At 41.5% G+C, this 16,372-nt stretch overlaps 1 protein-coding gene across 2 annotated transcripts in view; it reads right to left on the minus strand.

Moving 5' to 3' along the window:
- Jakmip2 (janus kinase and microtubule interacting protein 2) overlaps positions 1-16,372 on the minus strand; it is a 152,563-nt gene that overhangs the window by 15,409 nt on the left and 120,782 nt on the right. For both annotated transcript variants that reach the window (XM_059245894.1, XM_059245893.1), the window contains exons 13-19: positions 13,603-13,701; positions 12,602-12,700; positions 11,725-11,778; positions 10,860-10,925; positions 6,316-6,384; positions 3,709-3,786; positions 1,635-1,838 (exon numbers count right to left, since the gene is read on the minus strand). In XM_059245894.1, the coding sequence (XP_059101877.1) occupies positions 1,635-1,838; positions 3,709-3,786; positions 6,316-6,384; positions 10,860-10,925; positions 11,725-11,778; positions 12,602-12,700; positions 13,603-13,701 (669 nt within the window). The remainder of the gene's footprint in view (positions 1-1,634; positions 1,839-3,708; positions 3,787-6,315; positions 6,385-10,859; positions 10,926-11,724; positions 11,779-12,601; positions 12,701-13,602; positions 13,702-16,372) is intronic.

Below are 16,372 nucleotides of genomic sequence, written 5' to 3' on the forward strand. Positions count from 1 at the left end.
CTCTCTCAACTCCTTCTAAGTAACATAAAAGGTAGAGTTCTTTCAAGAGAGAGGAACCTTAGCTAACAGATTAAAGAGACACAAAGTGGGATGCCAGGATATTTATCATAAGCCAATTTAGATAACTATCAGTCCATGTTAAAGCAAAAATACATGCATTTACAAGACAAAGCTCTCAATTTGTTAAACCCAATTAGATGTTTTTGCCATGTAATGAATTTGTGCAGAAGACACCTCTACCCCCTGGAAGAAGTGAAAAGCAAGCAAACAAAAGGCCATGAAATACTCCATTGTCAAGAGCTTCCAAAACTTTCCACTGGTCAAATCTTTGCAATCCTGAAGGCTTCCTGACAGAAATGCATGCGCATGTGCCTGTCATCTTTGGGGCAAACGGCTTGAGCGCTCTGCTGTCTTGGAGGACACAGAGCCCCTGCCTCTCTGTGCTGCTGGGCGTCTATGGTTTGCTCTTCCTGGTGCCCTAAAATAAGCACGATTCCTCTTCTGCTCCTTTAACTTCAACACATGCTTTGTACCTTCTCATATTCCATCAGATTGTCACAGCTCTGAATACCAAATCCTGCAACCTGGCAATATGAATTCTACAATTCTTTTGAATTTGCTCTCTGGACAGGCCTCTACTGCTGCTCACTGGTCAAGTTACAACACAAATGAAGAATTACAAAGAATTGTGGCTGCAAGTTGGTCAGGGGTGCCTGCTGTTTGGCTTGCCACTCTAGATGGATCATGTAAGTCACAAATGCCCTAAGATGGATATGACAGCAGTGTGCAGTGGTTAGCACCGGGGTCTCAGGGGACGGCACACCTGGTCTGTAATTTTTCTCTGCCACTTGCTATCTTGAATAAATCATTTGAATACTTTTATTTCCAAAATTGAGATAATGAGAACACTTACCTCTTGGAGCTTCTGTGAAGATGAGGTGAAATGATGCAAGTATAACTTTGCATTCTTAACAATTTCTTTTTATGTGTATGAGTGATTTGCCTGTATGTATGTCTATATACCACGTGCATACCTGGTGTCTCAGGATGTCAGAGGGGGCATCAGATCCCTTGGAACTGGAGTTATAGACAGTTATGAGCCATCATGTGAGTGTTGAAAATAGAACCTGGGTCCTTTGGAAAAGCAGCCACTGAGCACCTCTCCAGCCACAAATATAACCTTCAGATCCTGACTGAGCAAATGCCAGGCAGCACACAGCAGCCTCCAGGCTTTGCTATTATTTCTGCTTGTTCTGAGGGTTAAGAGACAGGCCCTGCTCCCCTTTACTCTTTCCAGATGGCTGCCTCAGGCTCAGTTATTGGCAGGAACATGTAAAGCTGAGCCAGTACCCTGTTTCCTCACACAGGTGAGTAATCAGGTTGCAATAGATTTGGAGCCCATGACAAAGTCGTTCCAGAAAACGATAGGCACATGCAGCACCTCTGAAATGCCATTTTCCTCAAGACCAAGTTTTATTATCAACCTGTCACCCTATATTGAGTGATAGCGGGAAAGAGTTACTCACTTCCCTCGCCGACAATCTCGGGAGCGGTTCCATGCTTATATCAAGTGCTTTTTAGTAAGTCCCACGTGCTTAGGCTTGACCAACAGAGACGTGGGGCTTGGTCCTCACCTGGTGGGCTTGCTGTAAGAGTTCCATCCTCTCCTGGAGGATCTGACAGTCGTACTCCCTGCTCTTCCTCAGCATTTGCCGCCGTAATTTTTCGACAGCCGTCCTCAGCTCCTCCTGCTGTTTGTCACTTAACAGTTCACCAAACTTGATCACAGTCTCTTGCTGCAGAGCATTGTACAAGGTAGCCTCTAGTTCCTGGATTCTCTGGCAAATAGAATCAGAAAAGTCTAACTTCGGGACCGAGCACTTGGGTGTGATACTGGGAGAGTGTGTGTGTGTGTGTATGGGTGAGACAGGAACTTGGTACCTCGGTCTCAGGGGATCTTAGAGTTTCTCAGTATCTCCTGCCTGGCTCTCCTCCGGATCTTCCCTTTGTGAGATGCCACAAATGCCACCCACACAATGCTTTGTAAGTAAATTCATTTTCTTTCTTGGGATCCTGTTCATTTAGGTACTTGTTTTTAGGAGTCCCTGTGTTATAATGACTACATTATAACTACACCATCACACCCTCTTCCCTTTTCAAGTGGAGCTGAGAATGGGCTTATTCTCCTTCCTACTTGACAACCCTGCAGCTGGTTGAAATCATATGCCACAGTGGCTGTAGTATTAGCAACAAGTGTAAGTAGGAAAAAGTACTTGAAATTGGAGAGATATTTCAAACATAAAACACCATCTCTTATTCACACGACAATTCTCTGTACTTGAAGATGTCTTATGGTTTCCATTCTTTGCCCTTGAGAAAAAATGGAAATATGATTCAAAAATAGCCTAGAATATTGGAGTTTCCCTGGTGGTGAGGTGTGGTGTGGTGTGTGTGTGTGTGTGTGTGTGTGTGTGTGTGTGTGTATGTGTGTGTGTGTGTGTGTGTGTGTGTGTGTGTGTGTCCCATGTCAAAAGTAGTTGCCTAAATCTACAGTCTTATTCCCCATAATTCTGACAGAAGTCAGTTTCCAAGTCCTGACAGGAGATGCTTTTCTATTACTGCTCCTGGACCAAGTGTATTTCATTGTTTGAAAATTAAATATGGCTTTCTGAATGAGGTCTCATCAGTTTATTTCAGGAGTCCAGCTTAAATTTGCTTTCTCAAGGCAGGAGAGACAAGGGTAAAAGGATAAGGCATGAAGAAAAATAAATTAGTGTTTTATTTTCTAAGCAGTGACCAATTCTCATTCTCCCACTTCCCCATTAAACGATATCAGAATCTTTCACACATTTGGGAGAGGACAGACTAAACTATCCCTGATACAAACAGGGGTTCAGAGTTTCACTTTCGCCCAGAGTTACAAGAGCATTATAAAAACCTCTATGAGCAAGTTTTGCAATATTCCGCTAGTTTGTTCTTTGTCTTCTGGTTCATGACCATGAACCAGTGAGGATGGGGCACAAGGAGAGAAGAAGAGCTGCAGTCCAATGCCAACCATTTTGTAGTATGCATTTTGCAGAAGGAAGGAATCAGTCATGAGCATCTATAAGCACAATAATCCATGGGGAGAAAAAGGCACAGTCCACTCACAAGCATAGCCTCGCTTGTGGTGGCTGCATTATGGGTCTAAATTAGGCTGCAGTTTCTGGAGTAAGAGCTACATTACAGCTTGCCCTTCTACAAACGTGAGCAAAGGTTTTGCTCTATAAGCCTTGTTTTCCTCATATGTAAGTTAGGAATAACAAGATTATCTGTAATTTATATGGTCATTTTAAAAAATAAATGAATTAAAATACGCGTAACATATTTTAAATCCATTGTTATTCTATTACTCTGTTAGAGTCCCAAATGATGTTACTTGATTTAATAAAATCCTCTTGGATATACCCTGGCATTCAGTATGACCTTCATCTAAATATTACCTACAAGTATACATTTGATTTAAGAATGAATTAGAATTATGCATAAAATATAAAAATATTATATAGCAGCAGCAATCTTGGGGTTTCTGTTCCAAAACTGAAGCAGCAATTAATGACTGCATGCATCCTGTGTGTATTCAACTGCACGGAATGACAAATTAGACAGGACATCTTAGCTCAGTTGTACAGAGTGATGAACAGAGTGTTGGCCACTGATGGTACCTACCATATATGCCTGGTCAAGAGCTTGTTTCCTGTAGTCCAGTTCTTCCTCCAGGTAGCCTTTGATTTTGCAGAATTGTTCCTATAAAAAAGAGTAACATTGACAAATTGAGAGCGAGTTCCGTTAATTAGAAAGGGATACATGAAAGCTATACAGATGAATGTTTTCTCTAGTCCACAAATCACTAGTATTTGTAGAACTATAATTCTCTTTGAAGAAAATTAGTTTAGCCTTCACAGTCTTGCACAGGGGATGTGAAAAACAATGGCAAGAAGCATAAAAGGCATAACAAGGAATCATGTGAAACACTCTTAAAGATTTTTAAGCCAGTCTGAGAGTAGGTAATTAAGGACAGATTTTGACATGGTTGCTGTTAAGTAATAAATCTATCTGTGTGAGTACGCTTGGCTTTCTGTTTCTTCTGGTTTTGCACATAGAGACTCCAGTATCTTTGGAATGAAAATATTTGAGAGAAACATCTGTTGACTATGGCATTTGCTTTCATCATCCCTTAGAAACATGGAATATAATAAGTACTTATAAAGTAGTTACATTATAAATGGTAATAATACATAATCACAATCTAGGGATGATTTAAGGTACATAAGAGGGTGTGTGTAGCTTATATGCAAAGCTGTGGCATAGAAAGAACTTGGGCATCTGTGGACTTTGGTATTTCCAGGGAGTCTTGGAACCAGTTCCCTAAGGGCACAGAAGACAGCTGTGTATTGTGTATTGTTCTAGTATGTTTTTCTAAGAATGTTATGAAATTTAACACAGGGATGTTATATAATAAACAAACTTAACTTATTCAAATTAATAAACACAAAGATGAAGGGCATTTTAGAGAGTCAGAGTGATTCCACACGCACTGCCATTTGTGATTATTTATTGGCCCCTGTTGCAAAGCTTGTGTGAGCCAGGGGATATAAATCTGAAGTTTCTTCACATGTCCTCAGTTCTTGTACATCTCTCATTGCATGCCCATCTTGCCATTATTAGTTAGAGCTTTGTTTTTGGGTGCAACATATTCCCACGTGCAAGTCAATCATTTCTTTGGGTGCTTAAGTGAAGAGTAAAGAACTCTTCCAGCTGATTGGAAGGTTAAAAACCCAGCTGTGCTCACTTCTGAGAGTATGCAGTAAAGCTGCTTGGGCTTTCCTGACCATTGCTAGGTCCCAGTGCCCAAAGTACCCTGTAAAGGCTGACTGCTGCATAAGTAGTCGTGTATTGAAGGGGCTTCCGATGGCCACTTTGAACACAAACAGTTCTTATGTGCTTTCACTATAGATTTTAATTTCTTGGTAAAGCCTGAACTATGTACAAGATATTATGATCCCCAAAACTGTTAAGTTCTATAAAATACAAATTATTGTTATCACAGTTTCATGACTTGATAGGAACCTACTACATTTGTTTTAACAATGATCATTTAAATGACATCTTGTTATAAGATTATATATAATGCTGTAAGTTAACAACCTATTAATTCCTATGTTTGGAGATATGTTATTTTAAATTGTGTTAAAATACGCATGAAATAAAATGAACACTCAAGTCATTAAAGTACATACTTGTAGTGTGAAATACATCCATACTCTTTTGACATCAATGTCCGTAACTTGTTAATTTGGCAAAAGAGAAACTACTCCCCTTTAACAATCCTATGTTTTTTCTTTCTCTCAACCCTTGACAGCCATACTGTGCCTTCTTTTCCTATGAGTTTCATGACACTAGCTCGCATGCGTGGAATGACAGTGTTCGTTGCTTTGTGACAGCTCGTGTCCTCACTGTTCATCTATGTTGTACCCTTCACTAGACACTAGGGATGCATGTTTGGCGATGCTGGCTGCAGTTAGAATGAGATGTTTTGGAAGAGGATGAGGAGGGAGCTGCAGGCAAAGGAGGTGCTGTGTCCAGCAGGTATCTCAGACTGAACCAACACATGTGCATACCGTACTTTGTTCATCCCTTCAATCAGCAATAGATAATTTGGCTACATTCAATGTTGTGAATAATGTCATTATGAGAGTAAGTGTACAGTAACCTGCCACAGCCCAATTCCTTTGTTTTTTTTGTTTTTTGTTTTTGTTTTTGTTTTTTGGTATTGCAGGGTCATATGATAATTTTATTGGATTTTAAAAGCAATCCCCATGCTATTTTCCATATTTGTACTCATACTTACCTTAGTAGTGCCCTGGGTTCTAGCTTCTACACTTCTTTCCCAACAACTGTCACTTTCTCTTTGTTTTTTGACAGTAGTTATCCCAATGGATGTGAAATAGCTTGTGGATTCTTAAAACCGGACATACCCATCAAGTCTGTAATGTTTTTTACTTGGTAATTATTCATAGCAGAAAAAATATTCAGCCTGAGAGAAAATACCTAAAATTTAAGTTCTTTCAACACTAGTTGTATAAATGTTGCTGATGTATGGCATGCTTTGGGGGAGACTAGAGCTTAAAGTCATCAGCTACTTCTGTGAAATATGCCCCACAGTCTGCACACAGATCAATAGGGCAGTTACAAACTTCCACTAGCGCCAGATAAAAAGGGTAGAAGTGATGTTCACTTTCCATTAGGGTATAATATTTTCCTCTTTATGCTTACCATGTCACTTTCCAGTTCCATCATTTTCTGGTGCAGGGCAGCCTCTGCTCCTTCAATCTGTTGGATCCACTAAAGGGTTAAGAAGATAGAAACGTTTGGCATGACTGTTGGACGTGGCATGAATTCTGTGGGCTGTTCACTGGAGTGCTTGGTCTTTCCCCTTATCTCTCTGGATTTTGATTGAACCCTTATATGAACTCTTAATGCATTCTTTTTCTCCTGGAGTTTAAACAAAATGCTGCCATCTTCCACGCATCCAACGTCCTCTGTTGTCTACTACGTGTCAGCTGCTAAGGCTTCAGTGCTGACTAAGAGTAGCAAAGCCGTTGCACCCACGGGAGGATTTCTTTGGGAGCTGAAATCTAAAGGACAAGTGGGGGGAGGAAGTTCCAAGGCACAGCCTGCCCAATAGCTCAAGGTTGGAGGTGTGGAGGGAGCGTTATGAGTAAGAGTAAAATTTGGATATATGAAAATGATTTCTCTAATGTGGTGAAGGCATTTTAAACAAACCACACAATGAGAAGGTATTCCTTAATACTCGGAATGCACCATTTTGATGTGGTATTAATAACTCCACTGTCTCTGGGTCCTATTATGTGAGCATACCCTATACGTAGCTTAATAGAACCAATGGTCAGAATGGTGTCCATTAAGGTGATGCCAGCTTAGACCTTAGGGAGGTGACTGGGCACAACTATGAGAGTACTGGAGGGAGCTTCCTCGGCTCCTATTCAGTTTTAGCTTTTCTTTGCTATGTGGCTTTGAAAGGCAACCTGATGTCCCCTGAAACACAAAATTTTAAATGTCAAATGATGTAAATATCAATGAAAAAAATTAAAAAAAATAAATTTGTGTGAGGTGACAGTCACTGTATATTGCATGAACTAAAGTATCCCACTGTCAGATTTTATTTCTCTTCAGTGTGGACACATGGTATGGCACAACAAGCAATTCTACATTCTAGAGCCTTTGGAGAGACATCATGACCAGCTCACCTTAGCTCCTGAAACCATGCTATGGCAGCAGAACTGTGAATCTCTCATGTCTCTATCCATATATATGGCAACTTCTTCAAGGACATTTCAGTCAACAGCTTTGGTTTTGCACATATTATTTTGGCTACCTCTTCCTGTTTCCCTCTTTTTATGAAGAAATAGATTCTATTTCAGATTGTGCATTTACAGGTACTGCAAACCTCAAGTATTCCATTATGAGCTTCAGACCTGCATGCTGGCTCTTGCTTGTATTTGTGTGGCTAAAGCAAGTTACCATTTGTAAAAGGACTATAAGTTATCTGTAAACTAGATATGAGACACAATGATGATATATACAGTATGTGATGCAGTTCTAAAACCACTGCACCTAAAACCACTACAGTTACCTTTTTATATAAAGACATATAGGACGCCACTGTTGGAATTTTGTCTAGGTATACACTTTGGCGGAAGATCATACTCCTAATTAGTAACTGTTATCTAGATTTATAGTCTTAAGATCAAAGAGGACATTTAAAATAACCTGGGAATCGAACCAAAGGAGTCCCTAATGGAGAAGATGACTCTAAGCTGATTCGCAAAGGTCTGCACCTTTGCAAAAAAAAAAAAAAAAAAAAATCAATCACACATATTGTAAGCTCCTAGGTTAAATGCTCATCTTATTCATCCAGCCCCTCACTTTCTACCACAGTGTTAACAGCTATTAACCAGTGCTTGCTCAGCTAGATGCTGCCATACAAGGAAGAGAGATGAGGCAAGGCATGTACTAGACCGCCACAGATCCAATGACCTAGCTCCTTGATGATCTGCACAGCCTACTTAGGTGTTTCTTGAGCTGCACAAGCATCTGGTGAAAAGATGAAAGAGATGGACTCTGGGTCCTAACTAACTCAATCACTGTCTGTGCAACCTTGGGCAGAGCACCCACCTTCTCTGTGCTTCTGATTCCTTCTGGAAAATGTGATAATGATACCTAGATTCAGTGCTTAGAAGGGGTCAGTTCAAAACAAGCACTCCACAAGTGTCCCCTGTGCTTTAACAGACTGCAGCACACTCACACAGGGACCAGGGTGAGACTCGTGGATCTAATGAGGCACACAAGCCTAGTTCTTATTCTTTACCTCCCTAGTCTACACCTTTCACAGAGTCAGTCTACATTTTCTTCGCAGTCCTAAATCAAGGCAATTTTACACCACATTAAAGGATTGCTACCTCTCATGTCTTCAATTGAATAAGACGTTCTGACCATTGTCATCAAAGACATACCTAGAATGGCTGGTAGAAAGTGTGCTATTTCTTGGGGGTGTCAATGGATTCATTCATTTACTTCTTCAGTAAGCACTTACTGATCATTTCTTCTCTAGCTGCTCAGGTGGAAATAGGGGAAACAAGGAGAGGAGGGACAAAGATCATATTCACTCCTTTGGGATTTGGAGTCTAAGAGGAAGTGTGGTGGTTTGAATGACAATGACCCCCTCCTCTCCAGGCTCCTAGGGTTGAGTGCTTGGTCTCCAGTTAGTGGAAATGTTTGGGAAGGATTAGAAGGTGTGGCCTTGTTGGAGAAGGTGTATCCCTGGGGATGGGCTTGGAAGTTTCAAAAGCCCAAGCCAGGTCTAGTCTCACCTTCTGCCTGTTACCTGAAAATCAAGATGTAAGCTCTTAGCTACTGCTCCAGTGCCATGCCTGCCCGTTTGCTGTTACACTCCCCGCCATGATAGTCATGAACTAACCTCTTAAACTACAAGCAAGCTCCCAAATAATTGCTTCCTTTTTTGTAAGTTGTCTTGGTCACAGTGTTTTTATCACAGTAATAGAACAGTAAGTAATTAAGATAGGTGGGTGGGGCGGAAAACAGAAGTTTGACTACTTAAATGCAATTGTCAAAACCAGGGAGCAAAACACAGTCACTGTAGAAGCATCAAAAGGCTGTCTAGGCCTGGTGGACTAGGAAGGCTTCCCTGCATATGAGGAAGCAGAGCGGTTATGACAGCCAGGCATAGGTGGAAAGGGAAGACATAGGCATCTTGGCAAAGACTTTGGGACAACATGAGATGACAAGATGATGAGAGGAGGAAGAGCAGAGTGCAGGGAGGGAAGGGAGAGGAAAGGAGGGAAGGTGAAGAGGGGCAGGGAGGGGGAGAAAGAAGGAGGAAGACAGGGAAAGATGGAGGGAAGGAAGCAGGCAAGAAAGAAAAGGAGGAGAGAGGAGGAAAACAAGGAGGGAGGGACAATATAGAAAGAGAGAGGCTGGAGGAGAGAGTTGATGGAGAAAGAAGCAGGTAAGGCTTGAATCCCAAGGACCCTTTCGGCAAATTCTAAATTCTGTACCTTCTGTAGGGAAAATAAGATGTTATTAATGTGCTGGGGGGAGGGAAGAACGAGTGATCGGGCTTGTAACTGAATTCTGAGGGAAACCGTGGCTAAAAGAGCAAGCAAATGCAAGCACCTCAGTATGTATTTCAGACAGATAAGGAAGGCCTTTCTAAACCTCAAAATAAACAAAACATCTATTTTCACATTTTGTGGAAATGACATTCGTTTCTCTTATCATTTGATAATTGGCCCATATTAAAATTTTCTAAGTGATCAGAACAGAAAAATGTGTAAAATTGGTTTGTTTAAACTGATATCAGTAAATGGATCCTGTCAATATTTTGTATTTTTAATTCTGTAACAACACTTCTTTCTTTCCCTCTCCTTCATCTTTATGCTAGTATTTGGGGAATCAGAACATTGCTATTTGACCTGTAGAATTTGATCATTTCAAATTCAAAAGAGCTGATTATTGCTCAGGGTTTCATATAACTTTTAATATCATTGCTAGGCCATTCAGAATTAAGACAGCATCTTAATGAATATATACAATAAAACTTTCATGTTACTTAAGCATGTGCACATGACTCTGCTATGTGCAGATTCTTTCTTTTTGAATTCACATTTTTTGAGACAGATTTTCACTATATAAACCAGGGTGGCCTTGAACTCCCCTCTCTGTTTCCAAAGTGCCATGATTAAAAGTGTGTACCACCACACCTGGCTATGGATTCATAGACTTGGATGCATCCAGGAATCTGGCTTCCCTGTGTTGGTTCTCTTCTGTCATGTCATTTACCAGGTTTAGACACAAGAGGTCAGTATAATATTGTTTTGGCTTTCGGGCTGAGGCTGCAGTCAGTCAGGACCAAGTCACAGAATCTATGGGGAACAATAGGTGTGCGCCTACACACACACACTGAAGGGACAGCCTGAGACTAGAACAACTCTAGTTTCACCAGTTCTCAACAAAACCCTTCTTACTGGCTTCTAAACTGAAAAGACTCTCCATTTTGATAAATGATATATTTTGCAAGTGACTTTAATGTAAAAAACATCCATCCATCCTAAAGTGGTTATAGAGACTTCTGTCTGTTCTCACTCCCCTGGGTCGAATCACATTTATCACACATTCAATAATGCAAAATTGGGTGCACAGGGCTGGTATTTCACTCGTCTACTCTCAGACACCAAGCTCGACACTGGATGACTAGGAATGCCAGCTTCATTCGTTACCTTCTCTGCCAGGGACAGCACAGTGCTGGCCTGAATTATGGCCACCTGTTCTTCATTCCTTAAGTTCTGTGAAAGGCAAAAGAAAAGACAATCAGGTGAGGATGCTCATGACATTTGCACCATGGAAAACACATGTGCCGTGAACACAGCATGTGTGCAAGTAGCCGCTGCACATTCTGGCTCCTAATAATTCCCCCCCCCCCAAGAATCCTGTGCGAAGTCTACTGCTTTGTGTGACTGTACGCACACTTCATTAGCAGTCATGCTAAGAATCCCTGAATAAAGGAGGAGCTGTCTCCTCACAGCAGTTCTGATGAGATTTCATTGGTTCTCCTTTTCAAGGGGAACATGGCGCCATTTTCCTTGTACATTGCTCCATAGACTAGGTGTGCCATTCCCCTTATGCTGCTATGAGTGGTGCTGCCCCTGAATTAATAGCCCTTGGCCCCGCTCAGAGGGAGCTGTTAAAAGGAAAGAAAGAACACAGCCTCCTGCTTCATTTTATAGGGCTGCCAACAACTCTAGTGTTGAGCAGTCTTTCCGACCGCCTGGCTGATTAATTTTACGCTGGATGCCTGTGAGCAGCAGTCAGATGGTAATTAGCTTTAATCACTGCAGATGAGGTCTGCATTCCAACCTGAACCCTTCCTATGAAAAGCCCTCTACCACGCCTCCTTTCTGCGGCTACCTTCCGGTCATGCCTGTGGCTGCTTCGGCATGTGTGATTCTCTGTGGGGAGGTACATGCTTAGGGAGAGATGCTGTCTGGCTTGCTGGTGTCTTATACTTGGCACACTGCCTAGTATTTCTCAACTCTGTTCAGGCCAGTCCACACCTTTGTCACACGTCATCCGTGCACCACTTACCCCATTATCACCCAGGATATCAAGCTGCTTTATGAGGTCAGGGATGTTGACATCCTGTAAAATCAAGGAGACACGTTCGAGTCAGGCACAGACGTGGCAGAGAAGGGGGCCGAAGCAGGTACACTGGGCAGCAGCTAGCTCAGAGTGGAAGCAGGAGGAGCCATGCAGAAGGTGACGGGACCCACCAAAAACAACCGGAGGCACCCCAGCTGTACCTCAAGGGGTAAGTCCTCATGCCTTTCATGAGGACTGCTGGGCAATCTATTTTGTGGGGAACAGAGCTACATCATCTCAACCTTAATATGTAAAATGTGTCCCACTAAGCACTAAAGGAAGAGTCACAGTTGATCTAGTAAGCACCATGTTATAAAGGCTAAGCCCCTTTTAAAGGGCTAAAATCCTCCTTCAATTAAATCCATCAAAAGCAACAAAAACTGGATGACTTCAGAAGTCTCATCTCACTCAAAAATCCCAGGACAATGAATTCCGCAGCACCTAGGAAGCCACAATAAAGGGACCCAGATGACGCGTTCTATATGGCCATCTTGAATTACGTTTCTTGAAGCACATAGTTTATTTATATTTCCCTGAGGTAATTCATACCATTTATTTTAACGCACGTTTGATCCTACAGCATTCTTTGTTACTCTGATCTAAATGACCCGCCTCTCTTTTTTTGCCTTTCCCTTTTATACCTCTGTCCAATAATTATTTATTTTATGTCCTATTGACTTTCCAACAGATGTGTGACTATTTCTGTCCTGTTATCTAGGGACTGGTATACGGAGTGACCATGAGCAGCCGTTCCTTTCTCAGTCCCCCATTTTCCTAACATCTGCACACACACACACACACACATGATCCAATGTCTGCCTACCTTGACACCTTCTTTCATGCAGTAGATCTGCAGAGCACTCACACCATCTGAGAAAGGGTGAATTTGTAGATTAAATGGAGGGGATCTCCTCTCTCTCTCCTTGAAAAAAGCATAAGAGGAGAAAAGAAGCAGTTAACTGATTAAACACTAACCCAGTTGTCTCTTTATACTGTTTCAGCAGTTTATCAATGTGTCATTTGGCCAAAAAAAGAAAAAGAAAAAAACAAAAACCTCAAGATGTACATGCTTAAATGAATAGTAAAGAATTAAGCAGTCCATCAGCTGAAAATATGGGAGAAAATGTATGGACAGGGTCATCCATCCTTGAAGATTCTTGTTCAGGGAAATGTGGAAAGTGGAGACGCAATTTAAACAGTATGAATATTTATTCCCTTCAGATATCCTAGGGTGGGCTGGCTCTGAAGGGTTATGGTGGCAAACAGTCTCTGTACATTGGGTCCTCTCATTCTTCATGAGCAAGATATGTAGGTTGCAGGGATCATTCGCCATTCTCTACTGGAGCACACTGATTACTAACTTTACCTCCAGACCTACTCTGAAATAAACTCAAGACAAATATCACTAGGAAAATAACAGAAAATTCAAACAGGAACTTCTCATCCCCCAGAGCCTCAGTCAGATTTTGTAGAATACAATGAAAGTGTGGCATGATACATGTTTTATTTAAAACAATAAATCCTCCAAAACAATCACCCCAAGTTTGGCCTGATTAATCTAGGTATTTTCTAAAAAGCAGTCACCCAGCTGTTGGGAGAGCACAATCCCTGTCAGGACAGTTCCAAGCTTCCTCTTGATTAATCATTACCAGTCACATGATGTGGGCAACATTTTTAAGGTATTTAGTCTCAGTTGTCACAGCTAGAAATTCCTGACCTAACTCTGAGGTCCCAATGAGAAGATGACCCTGAATGCCTAATTCAGGCCCCGGGCCCTAACATGCTCTGCGCATGTCATGATCATCAGCATCAGCACTTTCTTACTTCTAGTTCTAGGTTGCGAAACTCCAGCAGCTCGTTCTGGTCTCTGGCATCTTGCAGCTCCTGCTGTAGACGGTGATTCTCTGCTTCCTGTTTCTCTATCTGGTAAAGTAAACCCTGGAGTTAGGTGAGCACAGCGAAGGGCGCCTTGGGCAAGGCAAGCATGGAGAGCCTTCATCCACTCAGTGAGTAGGGTTTGCTCTGGACCGTGACAACAATCCCCAAGGAGATGTGCTTAAGGTAGGCTTGGCTTTCCTTGTAGCCATCTTTCAGCTAAGTTGGGGAGGCACAGAGACACATGTCAGGAAGAACCTTTCTCTGAGCATGAGGGCTAGAGATTCTGTAGACAGTGAATTTGAGACATATATCCCATACAGGTCAGACACAGTATGATGGAAACAGATTTAAGGATGTTTATGAGGGCAATTGACATGCTTATCTCTGAAGATACCAGTTGTCACAGGAATAACATGACCATTAATTTACAGCTTACAATTACAGAAGTTTATAGCTACAATCTAATCAAGTCGTGCCCATCACCTCAAACAACCTTTTGTATGGTGAAAAGATTTGCTGTATACATTTGTAGAAATTGGGAAATACATAGTAATTGCTTTAAACTGCTCATGCATACAAAATGTCAATTGCTGAATAGAGTGTTTTGAGACTCCATAATATGGAATTCCAAACCTTAGAAAGCTGCTCACCACTTGATCATTCAGAATTAAATGCTATCAGTGTCATCTCTGCACAGGCATATGTGATCATGCAGACACACACACACACACACACACACACACACACACACACACACCGCACACACCCCTAGCAGCCCCGATCAACCCTGTGATTCCAGGAGCTTTCTCTGTCCTCATCTACCTGGAAAACACTCCTCTATCTGTTTTATTACAGAGGAAATCATTCTCTTCCCTGAATGCTAAGCTCTGAATTCCGTATGAACCTCTGCTAGTCCAAAGACTCAGAAATGGCACCTTTTTCTCTGTTGTCCTGTGGAACTGTTTCCTGTTGTTTCTTATTTGCTACTGACTGGTTGGTTTTCTAAGACAGGGTCTGTCTATGTGGATCAGGCTGGCTTCAAACTCCTGGCCTCCAGTGATCTTTCTGCCTTAGTGTTTCTGTCGGGACTATAGTTACACAGCACCACACTATTGTCCTATGTGACTTTCTCAAAGGCATCCTGTACGACCTGATGAAGCATGAGACAAGGAGTTAAGTCAGATGTGCACCAATGTGCCTTCCCCTCAGGCAGGGATCATGTCTAAGACCCCTGTGGATTTTCAGGAAACTGATAGTCTTCATGTACTGCTTTCTTTGTCATTATCTGTGAAGGAATCATTTTACACACGGCAGTTTAAAAGTTTAAATGTAGGACACAAACACAGGGGCTTTAATTGTAGAGTTGGATCTTATTTTTCAAAATATATAACTGAAAATAAAATATTTAGCTTGCATTTTTTCTGTTTTCTGTGTGTTTGCGTGTTTCTGTTTTCGATTTAGAAGACATAGCTCAAATATTTCCTTTTGACAAAAAAAAATCAGGAGACTGAAGGAAATCAGAAAGCATCCTGGAATCAATTGCATGATAAAGGATTATAACAACACATCATGGGACATCTCTGAGATTAGTAGGACAAGAGCAGCAGAGCAATGATGAGACATAAAAATGTGACATGTGACATTTATTAATATGATCAACAAGGGTTTTTTTGTTTTTCGCCATGCATCTTGTCAACCTCTCTCTGTCTTTCTGTCTCTCTCTCTGTGTCTCTGTCTCTCTTTTTCTCTCTCTCCATCTCTCCCTCCCTCCATCTGTCTCTGTGTGTGTGTGTGTGTGTGTGTGTGTGTGTGTGTGTGTGTGTACATGTGCACACAAATATGGCTGAGTACCCCAGGAGGCCAGAAGAGGGTGTTGTATCCATTGGAACTGGAGTTGCAAGCACTGTTAGCCACTTGCTGTAGATGCTAGAATTGAACTCTGGTCCTCTGGAAGAACAGCCAGTGCTCTTAACTGCTGAGCCATCTCTCCAGCTCCTCATCATAAACACCTGTAGTCTAATGAAATTTCAGGTTTTATTTTTATGAATTGGCTCAGGTTATAGAGGAGATTATCCTTCTTAGAATCTTATCACTGGATCTGTGATGGGGTACTGAGGGAGATCACTGGATCTGGTGGCTACTGATACAATTAGAACAGTTGTTTACAGATTTTAATTCATTGATAGGGCTGACTTTTTTTCTTGTCTCTCCTGTGTTTCTGTTTAACTTTTTATTTGTTTTCTAACAGGGATTGAACACAGAGCCTTAGGAGTGCCAGGCAAGTGCTCTACCACTAAATCCTCTTTTTCATTTTTTTTTCCTTCCAAAACAATCTCACTAAGTTACCCAGGCTAGCTTTGAACTCACTGTATACTCTTGGGAGACCTTCAACTTCTGATCCTCCTGCCTCAGCCGCTTGAGTAGCTAGCCGCTTGTGCTACCATGCCCACCTAACTGCATTTCTTTATAGAAGCTTTAAGGTCTGAATTTTGGGTACCGGCCACCTTCATACTTCAGTCCTGCCACATCTGGAGAAAGATAGGATGTACTATCCTTGCCAGACTAGAGGTAAGAGGACAGCTTTTCCCTCCCACTTTGACATGGAATAGTGGTCAATTTTTACCATTTATCAGTGATAAAAAAGATGGTGGAGAATAATGCTAAAATAATTTCTACATAATTTTGAATTGACCAACAGAAAATTTTTATATATTCA

This window comes from Peromyscus eremicus, chromosome 19, assembly GCF_949786415.1.
Source record: "Peromyscus eremicus chromosome 19, PerEre_H2_v1, whole genome shotgun sequence".
NCBI lineage: Eukaryota > Metazoa > Chordata > Mammalia > Rodentia > Cricetidae > Peromyscus > Peromyscus eremicus.